This window comes from Carcharodon carcharias, chromosome 3 (assembly GCF_017639515.1).
Source record: "Carcharodon carcharias isolate sCarCar2 chromosome 3, sCarCar2.pri, whole genome shotgun sequence".
NCBI lineage: Eukaryota > Metazoa > Chordata > Chondrichthyes > Lamniformes > Lamnidae > Carcharodon > Carcharodon carcharias.
In genome coordinates this window covers 101,007,635-101,023,001 of record NC_054469.1, presented here as the reverse complement: position 1 = coordinate 101,023,001, position 15,367 = coordinate 101,007,635, and the positions used below count along the sequence as shown (strand labels likewise).

General features: G+C 41.9%; 1 protein-coding gene across 4 annotated transcripts in view; it reads right to left on the bottom strand.

Moving 5' to 3' along the window:
• Nucleotides 1-15,367, bottom strand: part of galnt1 (UDP-N-acetyl-alpha-D-galactosamine:polypeptide N-acetylgalactosaminyltransferase 1) — a 214,193-nt gene that overhangs the window by 10,155 nt on the left and 188,671 nt on the right. For all 4 annotated transcript variants that reach the window (XM_041184208.1, XM_041184210.1, XM_041184211.1 and 1 more), the window contains 4 exons: nucleotides 13,245-13,425; nucleotides 11,440-11,579; nucleotides 6,391-6,489; nucleotides 4,554-4,688 (listed from right to left, as the gene is read on the bottom strand). In XM_041184208.1, coding sequence (XP_041040142.1) covers nucleotides 4,554-4,688; nucleotides 6,391-6,489; nucleotides 11,440-11,579; nucleotides 13,245-13,425 — 555 coding nt within the window. The remainder of the gene's footprint in view (nucleotides 1-4,553; nucleotides 4,689-6,390; nucleotides 6,490-11,439; nucleotides 11,580-13,244; nucleotides 13,426-15,367) is intronic.

The following is a 15,367-nucleotide window of genomic DNA, read 5'->3' as shown; positions in this document are numbered from 1 at the left end:
TGAAACTCTCTTCCTCAAAAGGTGGTGGAAGCAGAGTCTTTGAATATTTTTAAGGGAGAGCTAGATAGATTTTTGATTAAGAAGGGGGTGAAAGGTTATCGGGGGTAGGCAGGAATGTGGGGTTGAGGTTACATTCAGATCAGCCATGATCTTATTGAATGCGGAGCAGGCTTGAGGGGCTGAGTGGCCTACTGCTGCTCCTAATTCATATGTTTGTATGTACATATGAACATTTTGGCTTCTTGTTCAATGATAACTCGAGGAAGTTGATGGTCAGGGACTCAGAAATGATAATGCTGTTAAAGGTCAGGGGCAGAGGGCTGGGCTGGGATTTCTCTTGTTTGAGATGGTCTTTGCCTGGCAGTTATGTGGCAATGAATATTTCATTATTACAGGATTTGTGAATGTTGAATGCTATAGAATTCTCAGCAAAAAGCCCAAACCGAGTCTTATAATGAAGGAGGTGGGAGGTGGGTGGGGGGGTGGTGGTGGTGTTGGGGTCACTTCCCTAAGGAACTCCTGCAGTGATGTTCTGACCCATTCCTAAGTTTCTCAGTCTCCATCTCCTCCTTTAAGACACTGTAAACTCCACCTCTTTGACCAAATTTTGCTCACCTGTCCTAATAGCTCCTTATATGACTAGGTGTCAGATTTTGTCTGATAACAATCTTGTGAAGCTACAGGGGAGGTGCCAGAGGATTGGAAAGTAGCAAATGTGACATCCTTGTTCAAGAGAGGTCTAGGGACCCTAGTAACTACAGGCTGGGCAGTTCAATATCAGTGGCTTTACAAACAATAATCAGGCAGAAAAATCAACAGGTGTTTGGAGAGGTTCGAGTTAATTAAGGAGAGTCAGCACAGATTTGTAAAAGCAGATCATGCTTGACTAATCTAATTGCATTTTTGATGAAGGGAACACAATGGATGTCGTCTATATATATATTTTAAGAAAGCATTTGATAAAGTATCACATAAAAGACTGGTTAACAAAATTGAGGCTCATGGAATAGAACGGTCAGTGTGAGCTGGGATAAAAATTGGCATAAAGATAGAATACAGAATCTCAGGATAGTTACAATGCAGAAGGCAGCCATTCGGCCCATCACATCTGCACCACCTCTCTGAATGAGCAATTCACTTAGAGCTATTCTCCCACCTTCTCCCCATAACCCTGTACATGTCTCCTTTTCAGATAACAACCTAATTACCTTTTGAATGCTTTGTTTGAATCTGAATCCACCACAATCTCAGGCAGTGCAGTCCAAACCTTAACCACTCGCTGCATGAACAACTTTTCTTATATTGCTTTTGCTTCTTTTGCCAATTACTTTAAATTTGCACCCTCTCGTTCCTATTCCTTTCATGAGTGGGAACAGTTTCTCCCTATCTACTCTGTCCAGACCCCTCATAATTTTGAATACATCCATCAAAACTTCTCTCAGCCGTCTTTCCTTCAAGGAAAACAGTCTTAACATCTCCAATCTATCCTCATAACTGAAGTTCCTCAAATCTGGAACCAGTCTCGTGAATCTTTTTTACTCTCTCCCCAACGCCTTTTCATCCTTCCTAAAGTGTGGTGCTCAGAACTGGATGCAACACTCCAGCTAAGACTTCTGGAATGCTGTGTACAATATTGGTCCCCTTATTTAAGGAAAGAAGCAGTTCAGAGATGGTTTACTAGACTAATATCTGGATTGGCTGGGTTGTCTTATGAGGATTGGTTGGACAGGCAATGCTTGTATTCACTGGAATTTAGAAGAGTAAAAGGTGGCTTGGTTGAAACATACAAGATCCTGAGGGGTCTTGAAAGGGCAGATGTGGAGACAATGTTTCATTTTGTGGGACAATCTAGAACTAGGGGTTACTGTTTAAAAATAAGGGGTCACCCACTTAAGACAGAGATGAGGAGAATTTCTTTCTCTCAGAGGGTTGTTAGTCTTTGGAACTCTCTTCCTCAAAAGGCGGTGGAAGCAGAGTGTCTGAATATTTTAAAGGCAGAGGTAGATAGATTCTTGAAAAATAAGGGGATAGGTAGGAGGTTACAATTGGACCAGCATGATTTTATTGAATGGCAGAGCAGGCTCGATGGGCTGAATGGCCTACTCCTGCTCCTAATTCTATGTTCATATGGTGGTGGAAACTTGATTTCAAAAGGAAATTGCATGGAAACTTGTGGGAAGTAAACTTACAAGGCTACGGGGATAGAGTGGGGCAATGGGGCTAATTGGATTACTCTACAGAGAGCTGGCATGCACTCAATGGACCGAATGGCCTTCTTCTGTGCAGCAATGAGTCTGAGCATTTTGGTTGGCATGTCTTCACCTGCTAAGACCCTAAGTTTTGGAAATCCCTCCCTGAACCTCTCTTTCTCTTTACCTCTCTCTTCACCTTTAAGATGCCCCTTAAAATTTAACTCTCACCAAGCTCTTGGTTGTCTGCTCTAACATTGCTAGGTGTCAAATTGTGCCTGATAAATCTCCTATGAAGTGCCTTGGGGTGTTTTATCAAGTTAAAGGCACTATAAAATTGTTTTTGCATTCCAAGACTTCAGAATAGACCACATGAGATGGCCAAGGATAGGAAGACAAGAAGTCAGATAAGAAGGAAACTTAAGTGTAGATTGAAGACACCTTTGATGAGGAAATTAACTTTTGCGTAGCGGGTAAGAGAAAAGAGAAGTAATGAGATCTCATTGAGGACATTGGTCTGGTGCTTGGGAGGTTCAGGCTTCTACCAGTGCCTGCATATTAAAAGATTCATAAATAAAGAGGTCATAGATGACAAGGACCTTGTTAGGGAGGCAAATTAATGCTCTGGTGAGTGAAGTAGAAGGGGTGTTGATGATCTAAGAGCAGATGAATAAGTGAGTGGATGGAAACAAGATTAGAAAGCTTAATCCTGGATGAAATAGAAGGAAAATATTGGAATTACAGGTTATGCAAAATATCAAAGGTGGCTCAGAGGTAAGCATGGATTTGTTCAAGAAAAATTCAATTATGAAAATAGACTGAAGAAAACTATTTAGTGGAAGAATTAATCAAAGGAAGCATTGTGCTGGAGGAAGAAAGAGGTGAAAGGGCACATAGCTGGATGTGGAGAAGAGGGGTGAGTAAGGTGAGACTCAGAAATGGCTGAAAGGAAAAGGTGAGAGCAGAGATCTCAGGTGCAAGGTACTGGTCATAATTTGCAGGAATTGTCACGTAAGGAAACTTTAAAATTACATGGAATTGCAAGACAAGTAAGCATTACAAGGAACAATCATTAGTGTAGGGGTTGGAATAAGCAGGAAAATAGTTCAATATCTAAGGATCTATCTGGTTGAGGTGGTCAAATTGGTAGCCAGTGGGAAGAATGAAGGATAACTTGGAGCCAGCAGCAGCAAAGCATAGTTCAGCAAACAGTGGAGGAATGAAGTACAGTTCAGAACACACTGGAGGGGAGATGATTGATCCAAGTGATATCCGAAATTTAAGGAAATGATCTAGCAGCCTTGGTGGAATAAAGAATGAACCAACACTAACAGAGTTTGATCTAGGGGAAGTATGGATGTACAGAAAATGATACACAGAGAACCAGTGGAAGAATAGAGTTTGATCCAAGGGTGCCATGGAGGTATACAGTGAAGCTCAGGAAACACTGTGCAAGCTCCAACACAGAAATCAGCAGAGGAAAGATACACAACCAAGAGGATAGCAGCGCAGTGGAACTCAGTCCAGGAGAACTGGTGGAACAGCAGATTTCAGTACAAGACACCAGTGGAGCAACAGACTGCTGCTTGGGAACCAGTGCAGCAGCTGAGTAAAGCCCAGAAACTGACGGAAAAGATAAATTTACCCCAAGTGTCAGCAAACTTCTAAGCATGAGCAAATTTGTAGCAGAAGCCAGTGGATCAGCCTAGAACCTTGTGGAAATGTTTAAACACATGCAACAATGCCCAGGTGGTTGAGTGGCTGGGCTGAGTTTCGTCATTAAAGCTTTCATGTAGCCTTTTTTGACTTCTAACTCTTCAGAACTGGCAGCTGAAGTGGAACAGGGTACAGAATGGCCAATGTCCAGGTAACAGCAGGACCCAGTGTTTTCTTGTCAGCAAGAAAGTGAGTGAGGGAGCAACATGGAAGCTAAGGAAGTAGAGCATAGGTTACATTTAGGAGACAGGGCAGCAGCAGCCAGAACAAGTTTACTGCAGTGCTTGACCAGTTTCAATACAGTGCCAGTTGAGAGGAGCAGCTTCCAAGCAAGAGATAGTGTACTAAACCATAGGTGAATGACCAAAATGATTTTGCTTTTGCTTTGAACAAGCACTTAAACTACTTTTTCCAAAGTTCTGTGATTCCAGCGATTGTGAAAACTATTTCCACACACAACAGTTCTTCAGCTAAAGGCTGAATTCATGTATTAACTGAACCTGTGTGAGTGGAATCACTTTGTTTATTAAAAATTAAGTTTAACCTTATTAGTTCCATTGCCTTTGTACAACTAACAAAGTACTTAAGAAAAAGAATTTCAAAACTTAATTCTGTTTGTGAGCTAATGTTTTCATGGAAAGCACTTACCACAGCATCATGTTCCCAAAGCTGATTGCCTTTCAGATGATGGCACTTCAGCATCATGATAGGGCCATTAAGTTTGGACACATCTAGGCACAAGTCATCAGTTCTAATTTCCTTGTTTGCAGTGTAGGAAAACACCTAAAGAATGATAAAACATGATTAGTCTGTGAACACAATAAAGATTCAAATTCTTGCATATAGAAAAATTGTTGTTATGTTTATTGTTATATTTCAAGAAAATATCAAGCTCATTGATTTTATTGATAAAAAAGGTTTAAGGGGAGAAGGTGGGAAAATGGCATTAGATGAATTGCACATTCGGAGAGCTGGCACAGACATGACAGGCCAAACGACCTTCTTCTGTGCTGTAATAATTCTGTGATTCTATGATTAAGCAAACACCATAGTGAATAGGTTCAAATAACAAACTTGAAGCAGACAGTTTTAATAAACTCCAATCCTCCTAATGCAATATGGTTGTTAATGGATGTTATGGGTTTCAATACTACAGGCTTATTCTAGATACATTTTCCTGTGACAATGTTTTGATTGACAATGCATTTAATTGGTTTATAGAATGTTCTACTCTGTTCTATAAATTATCAACTCTTCAGTTTTAATATTTTAGCTTGTACATTTTTTCAAACTCTGTTCTTCCCACATTCCCTGGGCAGAATTTTCTGCCTACTGGGCGGGCGGGCCCGACCCAACCTCTGGCGGGTGGGGAGCCGATCCCCGCCGGAGAAATGGGCCCCGCCGCCATTTTAAGTGGGCGGACCAATTAAGGCCCGCCCAGCGTGACGCCCAGCTATGCACTTCCTGTGCGGGTGGGGGAGAGATTCCCCAAATGCGAGAGTGCGTTCTTTCACCCATGCACAGGGAGATTGCTGAAAGCTTTTCAAACATTAAAAATAAAAAAAAAATCCTCAACATGTCCCCCTCATGTGACAATGTCACACGAGATGGGACATATTAATAAATTTCACTAAAACTTTATTAAAGTTTTTTAAACCTTACATGAAACCACATCCCGCCGGTGGATGAGGTTTCACATTTTTTCAGATGCCCGCCGGGGCTCTTGGCCTGCCCACCAACTTTAAGGTTGGACAGGCAGGTCCTTTAATTGTTTTAATTATCCTGTCAATGGCCTCAATTGGCCATTGACAGGTCGGCGGATGCACAACTGATTTCGCTGTGCCCTCGCCTTCCTGAAAATTTAAATGGGGCAGGATAACGACGGGGGTTCCCACGTCATTTTGTGCATTGGCGAGCGGGCCCCGCACTCTGCTCACTGATGGCAAAATCCAGCCCCCTGTCTTTTCAGACCTGTAATATCATATATTCCCTTTTTAGCTGGGAAGTTTCCAAGTTCACTAAATGTCCCAAAGAAAAGTGGTAAAAGCTTCCGAATTTGTGCATCCATCAGCAAGAGAAACTTAAACCTACAAGTAGGGCCTCTCCCAGTATATGATCTATTACAATGCTTCAGAAAATATTTGTTTTTTCAATGTCAAATACAATTCAGCAGGACAGCTAGTTCAGCACCTGCTTCCCAACAAAACAGCCATATATTGAACTTCAAGGGCTTCCAATTACTCAAATCAACCCATTCTATGAATATTGGTCTAACTCGTTCCCTACCTCATGATTAGATGAAGTTCCGTATCCTGCAGGGCATCCACATTGCAGACAGAAAATGGGATAGTCAGTTAATATCTCTGTGCGTGGCCATACAATAATGCTAATTGTGGAGATGTTCGCAGCTCAATACATCCTAATCTTACATACTGATATTTGATGGCAAAGAGAGAAAAGCAGAGATAAACATAGAGCAGCTCACCTGATTGCCTCCCATACCATGACAGTTAAATATTCCCACTTTCTCATTTTCCTTTCTTGCCATATTATCCAGACATTGATTTGTCTCTACATTTCTGATCTAAAAAAGACAAGGTAAAGAATCAGGTTGCACTTAGCCACTGGTGATACTTTTGAAAATGCACACTTCCCTAATGACTCCACTAGGTAAACCAATCAATATATCATCCATACCAAACAGAAAAGGTCCTATGTTTGATTCTTGCTCTGTGCTAAGCTAGCTGATTTCAGTCAGGATGGAGGTTGCAGGTTGCTGCAATTGGCCTCATTCCCTTGGGATAGGAAATGTCAAACTGCTAAGATTTCTGCAGCTGAATACTGTTTAATTACTTCTGCTGAAAGTGTATGAGTGAGGAAAGAATCAACCTCAGCTGTAAAGCCTATGATCAAATAGCTTCCAAAATTCACTATCCTGGCTCAAATTTGAGCAAAGTTAATTTGGGAAAAGGTGCCAGAAGGCATTCATGATGAACCACAGCAAGGAATGATTAGTACAGAGCCAAAAAGGAGAACAGAAAACTATGTATAAGCCTGTATTGAAGAGAAATAAAGATTGCTATTACAATCTGTGGACAATTTTCTATGACTGTTTTAAATGACGTTTCTCAGATCATAAGTTTTAGCATCTTTTTAATATGGCGAATATACAGCAGGTCCATCATAATTTGTAAAGGCAAAGGATAGCAGTATGGGGTTGAGCAATCCAAAAAGTTAGTCTTTTTCCCTTGCTGAAGATATAGTGACAAACATTATCCAACATCTTCTGATCTTATGTCAGATTTCCAGCATTTGCAGTATGAAAAAGTGTAGTAAGAAAATATAAAATATTTAACTGCTGCTACTTTATGTCATAGTTTTGATGGATGTAATAGGGGAAGGTGAGGTGATGGTGTAGTAATAGTAATCCAGAGACCCAGAGTAATACGCTGGGAACCCGGGTTTAAATCCCGCCATGGCAAATGGTGAAATTTGAATTCAATAAAAACCTGGAATTAAAAGTCTAGTGATGACCATGAGATCATTGTCGTAAAAACCCATCCAGTTCACATATGCCCTTTTGGGAAGAAAATCTGCCTACATGTGATTCCAGACCCACTGCCACGTGATTGATTCTTAACTGCCCTCTGAAATGGCCAAACCGCTAAAAAGCATAAAAGGAATAGAACTGAATGGACCACCCAGCAGGAAACTCAGCCCTGTCAACACTGCAAAGTCCTTCCTACTTACATCTGGGAGCTAGTGCCAAAATTGGGAGAGCTGTCTCACAGACTAGTCAAGCCACGGCCTAACATAGTCATACTCACGGAAACATACATTACAATGTACCAGACACCATCATCATGTCCTGTCCCACCGGCAGACCCAGCAGAGGTGACAGCACAGTGGTATACAAGTGGGAGGGAATTGCCCTGGGAGTCCTCAACATTGACTTCGGCCCCCAGGAAGTCTCATGGCATCAGATCAAACATGGGCAAGGAAACCTCCTACTGATTACCATGTACCACTACCCCTCAACTGATGAATCAGTACCCCTCCATGTTGAATACTACGTGGAGGAAGCACTGAGGATGGCAAGGGCTTAGAATGTACTCTGGACTTCAATGTCCATCACCAAAAGTGGCTGAATAGCACCACTACTGACTGAGCTGGCAGAAGCCTAAAGGACATAGCTGCTAGACTGGGTCTGCAGCAGGTGGTGAGGGAACCAACAAGAAGGAAAAACATACTTGACCTCATCCTCCCTAACCTGCCTGCCACAGATGCATCTGTGCATCATGACAGTATTGGTAGGAGCAACCGCCGCATAGTCCTCGTGGAGACGAAGTCCAGTATTCATATTGAGAATACCATCCATCATTTCATGTGGCACTATCACCATTCTAAATGAACAGACCTAACAACTCAAGATGGGGCAACCATGAGGCGCTGTGGGCCATCAGCAGCAGCAGAATTGTACTCAGCCACAATCTGTAACCTCATGGCCTGACATATCCCCCACTCTACCATTACCACCAAGATGGGATCAATCCTGGTTCAATGAAGAGTGCAGGAGGGCATACCAGGAGCAGCACCAGGCATAGCTAAAAATGAGGTGTCAACCTGGTGAAGCTACAACACAGGACTATTTCTGTGCCAAACAGCATAAGCAACAAGTGACAGACAGAGATAAGTGATTCCACAACTAATGGATAAGATTTAAGCTCTGCAGCCCTGCTACATCCAGTCGTGAATGGTGGTGAACAATTAAATAACTCATTGGATGATGGGGAGAGCCCAGCACATAAATGCAAAACATAAGGCTGAAGCATTCGCAATAAAATTCATCCAGAAGTGGATGATCCATCTCGGCCTCCTCTGGACGTCTCAAGCATCACAGATGCCAGTCTTCAGCCAACTTGATTCGCTCCATGTGATATCAAGAAACAGCTGAAAGCACTGGATACTGCAAAGGCTATGGGCCCTGACAATATTCCAGCAATAGTACTGAAGACCTTTGCTCCAGAACTTGCCACGCCCCTAGCCAAGCTGTTCCAGAACAGCAACAACACTGGTATCTACCTGGCTATGTGGAAAATTGCCCAGGTATGTCCTGTATACAAAAAGCAGGACAAATCCAAGCAGGCCAGTTACCGCCCTAACAGTCTACTCTCAATCATCAGTAAAGTGGAAGGAGTCATCAACAGTGCTATCAAGTGGCACTTGCTTAGCAATAACCTGCAATACTGACACTCAGTTTTGGTTCCACCAGGGCCACTCAGCTCTAGACCTCATTACAGCCTGGACAAAAGAGCTGAACTCCAGAGGTGATGCGAGACTGACTGCCCTTGAAACATGGCCACAAAACTGGAGTCAACAGGAATCGGGGGGGGAAACTCTCCGCTGCTTGGAGTTGGAGGTCAATCATCTCAGTCCCAGGACATCACTTCAGGGAGTTCCTCAGGGTAGTGTCCAAGGCCCAACCAGCAATGACCTTCCTTCCATCATAAGGTCAGAAGTGGGGATGTTTGCTGATGATTTCACAACATTCAGCATCATTCATGACTCCTCAGATACTGAAGCAGTCTGTGTCCAAATGCAATAAGACCCGGACAACATTCAGGCTTGGGCTGATAAGTGGCAAGTGACACTTGCGTCACACAAATGTTAGGCAATGACCATATCCAACAAGAGAGAATCTAAACATCACACTTTGACATTGAATGGCAATACCATCACTGAATCCCACACTATCAACATCCTGGGGGTTACCATTGACCAGAAAGTGAATTTGACTAGCCATATAAATACTGAGGCTACAAGAGCAGGTTAGAGGCCAGGAATCCTGTGATGAGTAACTCACCTCCTGACTCCCCAAAGCCTATCCATTATCTACAAGGCACAGGTGAGGAGTGTGATGGAATACTCTCCACTTGTCTGGATGAATGCAGCTCCTACAACACTCAAAACGGTTGACACCATCCAGGACAAAGCAGCCCGCTTGATTGACACCTCATCCACAAACATTCACTCCCTCCACCACCGCATACAGTGGCAGCAGTGTGTACTATTTACAGGATGCACTGAAGGAACTCACCAAGCCTCCTTAGGCAGCACCTTCAAAACCCAGACCATTACCATTTAGTAGGGCAAGGGCAACAGACACATGGGAACTCCACCACCTGGATGTTCCCCTCCAAGCCACTCACCATCCTGACTTGGAAATATATCTCTGTACCTTCACTGTCGCTGGGTCAAAATCCTGGAACTCCCTCCCTAACAGCACTGTGAGTGTACCTATACCACATGGACTGCAGCGGTCAAGGCGGTGGTTCACCACCACCTTCTCAAGGGCATCTAGGGATGGGCAATAGACATTGGCCGAGCCACTGACACCTACATTTCACAAATGAATAAATGAAAAAGAGAAATGTCACTGCAGACCCATTATATTTGGCTGAAATCTCAGTGATAATGCTATCGTAACATAAATCCACTCACTTAAACTGACAGCATGACAAAAATCTCTTGGATTAGTGGGAAATAGTGTATCAAGGATATTTCTGGAATCTTTTTCAGTGTGGAATTGATTTAAAAGGAGGCACAGGAGTAATGATATGAAAGTTTGCCAGTCATGATAAGTTAGAAAGCATGTAAGGAAAAATGCGAGAAATTACAGGAGGGCAAAGGCTAATTAGAAGAATGAGCAGATAGGTGGCAGATGCAGAGAAATGTGAATAAAACAAGTTGGGAAAAAGGACAGCAAAAGAACATTGATAATAAGACTTAAATAAGTGAAGGAACAGCAAGGAAGTGATACTGAATTTATTGAAGACCAAAATTAGGCCATTCTTGGAGTATTGCATGTAGCTCTGGACACCATTACTGGAAGGATGGCACAGTTATGGAAATAATATGACAAATAATGTTAATAATACAGGAAGGAGAAGTTACAGTTATGAAAAAGGGCTGAAAGAGTTGGGGGTTGTGTCACTGGAACAGAAAATATTAAATGTGGATCCAATAGAGGTTTCAATATTATGAGTAGTTTTGAAAGAGTAAATAGTGAGACTGTTCCACTGGTTAATCATATGAGCAACAGAGCGCATAAACCAAAAGTTATTAGAACAATGAAAGAGGTAGTTAGAATAATTTTATTCAACACTGCGTTATCAGAAAATGAAATGCTTCATTAGACAGAGAAATTAAAGTAGACTTATGACCATTACTTAAGAGGGAATTAGAAAAGTAGTTAAAAATGAAGAATAAGAAACAATACGGGAAGGGAAATTGGATTAGAGACAGATTCAGATGAAGAGCTAATATCACAAACTGAAAATATGCACCAGTAATCAATAGAAAAAAGCAGCCCTCATGTGATAATTTAACAATAATCTCAATTCAGTACTCTATTGATTGGCAACTGGTCAATGAATTGAAAAACAGTAATAGCCCTGGCTTCAGGCTAGTTATGCCTAAATATGTTTAATTGAGAAAACTGCAACCATTTTCAGGATTAAGCTATAACTCATACCTCTCCCAAGGAGAAATAATGCCTTGGAATGTGGGAATCAGGATAAACATTTTCCAGGAACCAAGAGAAAGGTTTACAAGACAGCTTTTGTCTTAATGTTTTGCGTGCTGTTATGTCTCCATATTCAACCTTTGTAACACCTGTCGAATTAGAACCAAAGCACTGTAAATCATGAAACAAGTAAAACATTTGTGTTAATGGCTCAGATGAAGACAATTGCACACAAAATGCTAACTCACCTCTTTTATCCATGAATATTAGTTGGCCCATTGAGTGTTTCCAGAATTTTCTGCTTTTGCTTAGATTTTCAGCAACTATGTTTTTTTTTATTGCTATTTAATAATCTCAAAGCATTACTTATATTTAGATTAGGTTTTCAAATTTCCACAAAAACTCAAGAGGAAACCAAGGATACAGACATACGTCATTGGCTTGGGGCCTCTAGCAGTACAGAGGGGCTCTGCTTTCATCTCTGGGCATTCATTCTAAACTCTTCTTATTTTGGGGAATGTGGGGGCAGCGGCGGTTAGGGGGTGGGGAAGTAAGATAAAGGAGTGATCAATGCCTTGTGTAACTACCAGGGGTCTCATTTCAGATTAATTTTTAGTCCAGGCCCTTCCGTTATTCTTGCAAAGGTATTGTGAGGTAACAAGGACAAAGCAAAAGGGAAGAGTCATGTAGTGCAGTGTTTCTTTTCCTTCAAATATATTGTCAGTATACTAATGGACTAATTCTGCATTAAACCTGACCCTTGTTACAGATTGCCTTTGAGTACGAAGCGCCAGCTATAATATCATAGAGGCATGGTCTTTTACAATATAATCTTGCTAATCAAGAACCTTGCAGCAGAAAAAAAAGTGATAAATATTGATAAAGTGATAAAGAGTGACAAATAAATAGTGATAAACTGAAGGTAACTAAAATTTTGAACAAGTGGTCCAATTTTGCTTTTCCATTTCTATTGAAATGTAAGATTATTACTTTACTAATTAACAAATGTAAATAAAGGTACGGGTTACAGCTTGTTTAAAATAAAAAGTGTTTCTTATTGGTGGTATACGATTTTATATTCTGGAGCCAAAGAGTTGGCGTTCAAGTGCAAAATACACACAGCCAAATGATCCAACATACTAAGAGTATCCTCTTTTTGAATGGTATCTGTAAAGTTATAACAACACTGTTTTTCACAAATGGGTGAACTAGAGCAGTTCTGGGAACATTGTTGGAACACTAACGTTCAATATCACAGAAGAGTTGCTTACTGATTTCAGCTAAGGTTGCTAACTTGAGGTAACAGTGTCTCCCATAGGGGACAGGAGGAAGGCAAATTAATACACAGCAAACCAGCCTAATGATAACTGACATCTCAAAGGATCAATTGAATTGGTCTCGAAGTTGGCAACACACATACCTGTTTAGCAGCAAAGATAAGTTCAGGTAGACTGAAGAACAAAGATAAGCTACACTGGAAATAAAATTACCAATTTAGTAAATCGCTTTCAGGTGTCAGTCTGAATGCCATAGTGCCAAAAGCAGAGAATCTCTTGGCCTTGCATAACTGACTAAGTAACATAAAGCACTCAAATACAAAAAATCCCTAAAAAAGGAACCAATCAATATTGGAATGCATTTTATAGTGCCATGAGCATCAACAATGTTGCACTTTCCTTAGTATCTTTTAAGCAATTTAATTTTGTGATGTGTACTCAGCAAAATATTCTCTAGTGATTTAAAAACAAGTAGGAAGCTAAATATTGGGAATTTTATTTGTTTTTAATTTCCAATGCTTATTTGATGGTACTTACCAGGTGATATAATGTAGAAGAAATTTTTGAAGTCATCCATCCAGACCTCTGCGAGCCGCCTGTTATTCTTATTTATTATCTGCCCAGTGCCTCCGGGGAAAGTGTAAGGAGTAGCTTTACGGAATACATGGCCAACATGTGAGCAAGTAACAATTTCCAAAGTACCACCACACTGCCAGATCTAGAAGAAAAGAAGTACTTGCATTTATATAGTACCTTCCACAACTTTGGGATGTTTCAAACTGCTTTAGCACAAAGCAGTACTTTTTGAAATGTAGTTACTATGTAGAACTGCATAAGGTATGCAAAGATATCTGTTATTCCTTACACCTTCAATTAACATTTTAAAATCATAATGGAATTAGCACAGAATTGGTGGCTACATATTACCTTTGTGTTCAAGGATATTCTTACTCATCAGTAGCCCAAGCAACGTTGCTTGTGGATTTATTATTCAAACTTGATACTTGTTAGCTGCCAAAAAGGTTGCATTAAAAGTGCAGTAACATGTTTACAGACCTTTAAGAATGTGAATAGCCAATGGAATGAGGTTTAGATCTCTAAAGCAAGTCCAGGATTCAAAGTTAACAATTATAATAAGATAGCAACTTAATTCTTAATATTGCAAGGCATCAGTCATGTTAGCCAGAGATAAAAACAAAAAAACTGCGGATGCTGGAAATCCAAAACAAAAACAGAATTACATGGAACAGCTCAGCAGGTCTGGCAGCATCGGTGGAGAAGAAAAGAGTTGACGTTTCGAGTCCTCATGACCCTTCAACAGAACGAGGTGAATCCAAGGAAGGGGTGAAATATAAGCTGGTTTAAGGTGTGTGGGGGGGGGGGTGGCGGGGGTTTGGGTGGGGGTAGAGAAGTGGAAGGGGGTGGTGTGGTTGTAGGGACAAACAAGCAGTGATAGAAGCAGATCATCAAAAGATGTCACAGACAACAGAACAAAAGAACACATAGTTGTTGAAGTTGGTGATATTATCTAAACGAATGTGCTAATTAAGAATGGATGGTAGGGCACTCAAGGTATAGTTCTAGTGGGGGTGGGGGGCATAAAAGATTTTAAAAAATTTAAAAATAATGGAAATAGGTGGGAAAAGAAAAATCTATATAATTTATTGGAAAAAACAAAAGGAAGGGGGAAGAAACAGAAAGGGGGTGGGGATGGAGGAGGGAGCTCAAGACCTAAAGTTGTTGAATTCAATATTCAGTCCGGAAGGCTGTAAAGTGCCTAGTCGGAAGATGAGGTGTTGTTCCTCCAGTGTGCGTTGGGCTTCACTGGAACAATGTAGCAAGCCAAGGACAGACACGTGGGCAAGAGAGCAGGGTGGAGTGTTAAAATGGCAAGCGACAGGGAGGTTTGGCTCATTCTTACAGACAGACCGCAGGTATTCTGCAAAGTGGTCGCCCAGTTTACGTTTGGTCTCTCCAATGTAGAGGAGACCACATTGGGAGCAACGAATGCAGTAGACTAAGTTGGGGGAAATGCAAGTGAAATGCTGCTTCACTTGAAAGGAGTGTTTGGGCCCTTGGACGGTGAGGAGAGAGGAAGTGAAGGGGCAGGTGTTACATCTTTTGCGTGGGCATGGGGTGGTGCCATAGGAGGGGGTTGAGGAGTAGGGGGTGATGGAGGAGTGAACCAGGGTGTCCCGGAGGGAACGATCCCTATGGAATGCCGCCGGGGGGGTGAAGGGAAGATGTGTTTGGTGGTGGCATCATGCTGGAGTTGGCGGAAATGGCGGAGGATGATCCTTTGAATGCGGAGGCTGGTGGGGTGATAATTGAGGACAAGGGGCAACCTATCATGTTTCTGGGAGGGAGGAGAAGGCGTGAGGGCGGATGCGCGGGAGATGGGCCGGACACGGTTGAGGCCCCTGTCAACGACCGTGGGTGGAAAACCTCGGTTAAGGAAGGAGGAGGACATGTCAGAGGAACAGCATTTGAAGGTAGCATCATCGGAACAGATGCGACGGAGGCGAAGGAACTGAGAGAATGGGATGGAGTCCTTACAGGAAGTGGGGTGTGAGGAGCTGTAGTTGAGGTAGCTGTGGGAGTCAGTAGGTTCGTAATGGATATTGGTGGACAGTCTATCACCAGAGATTGAGACAGAGAGG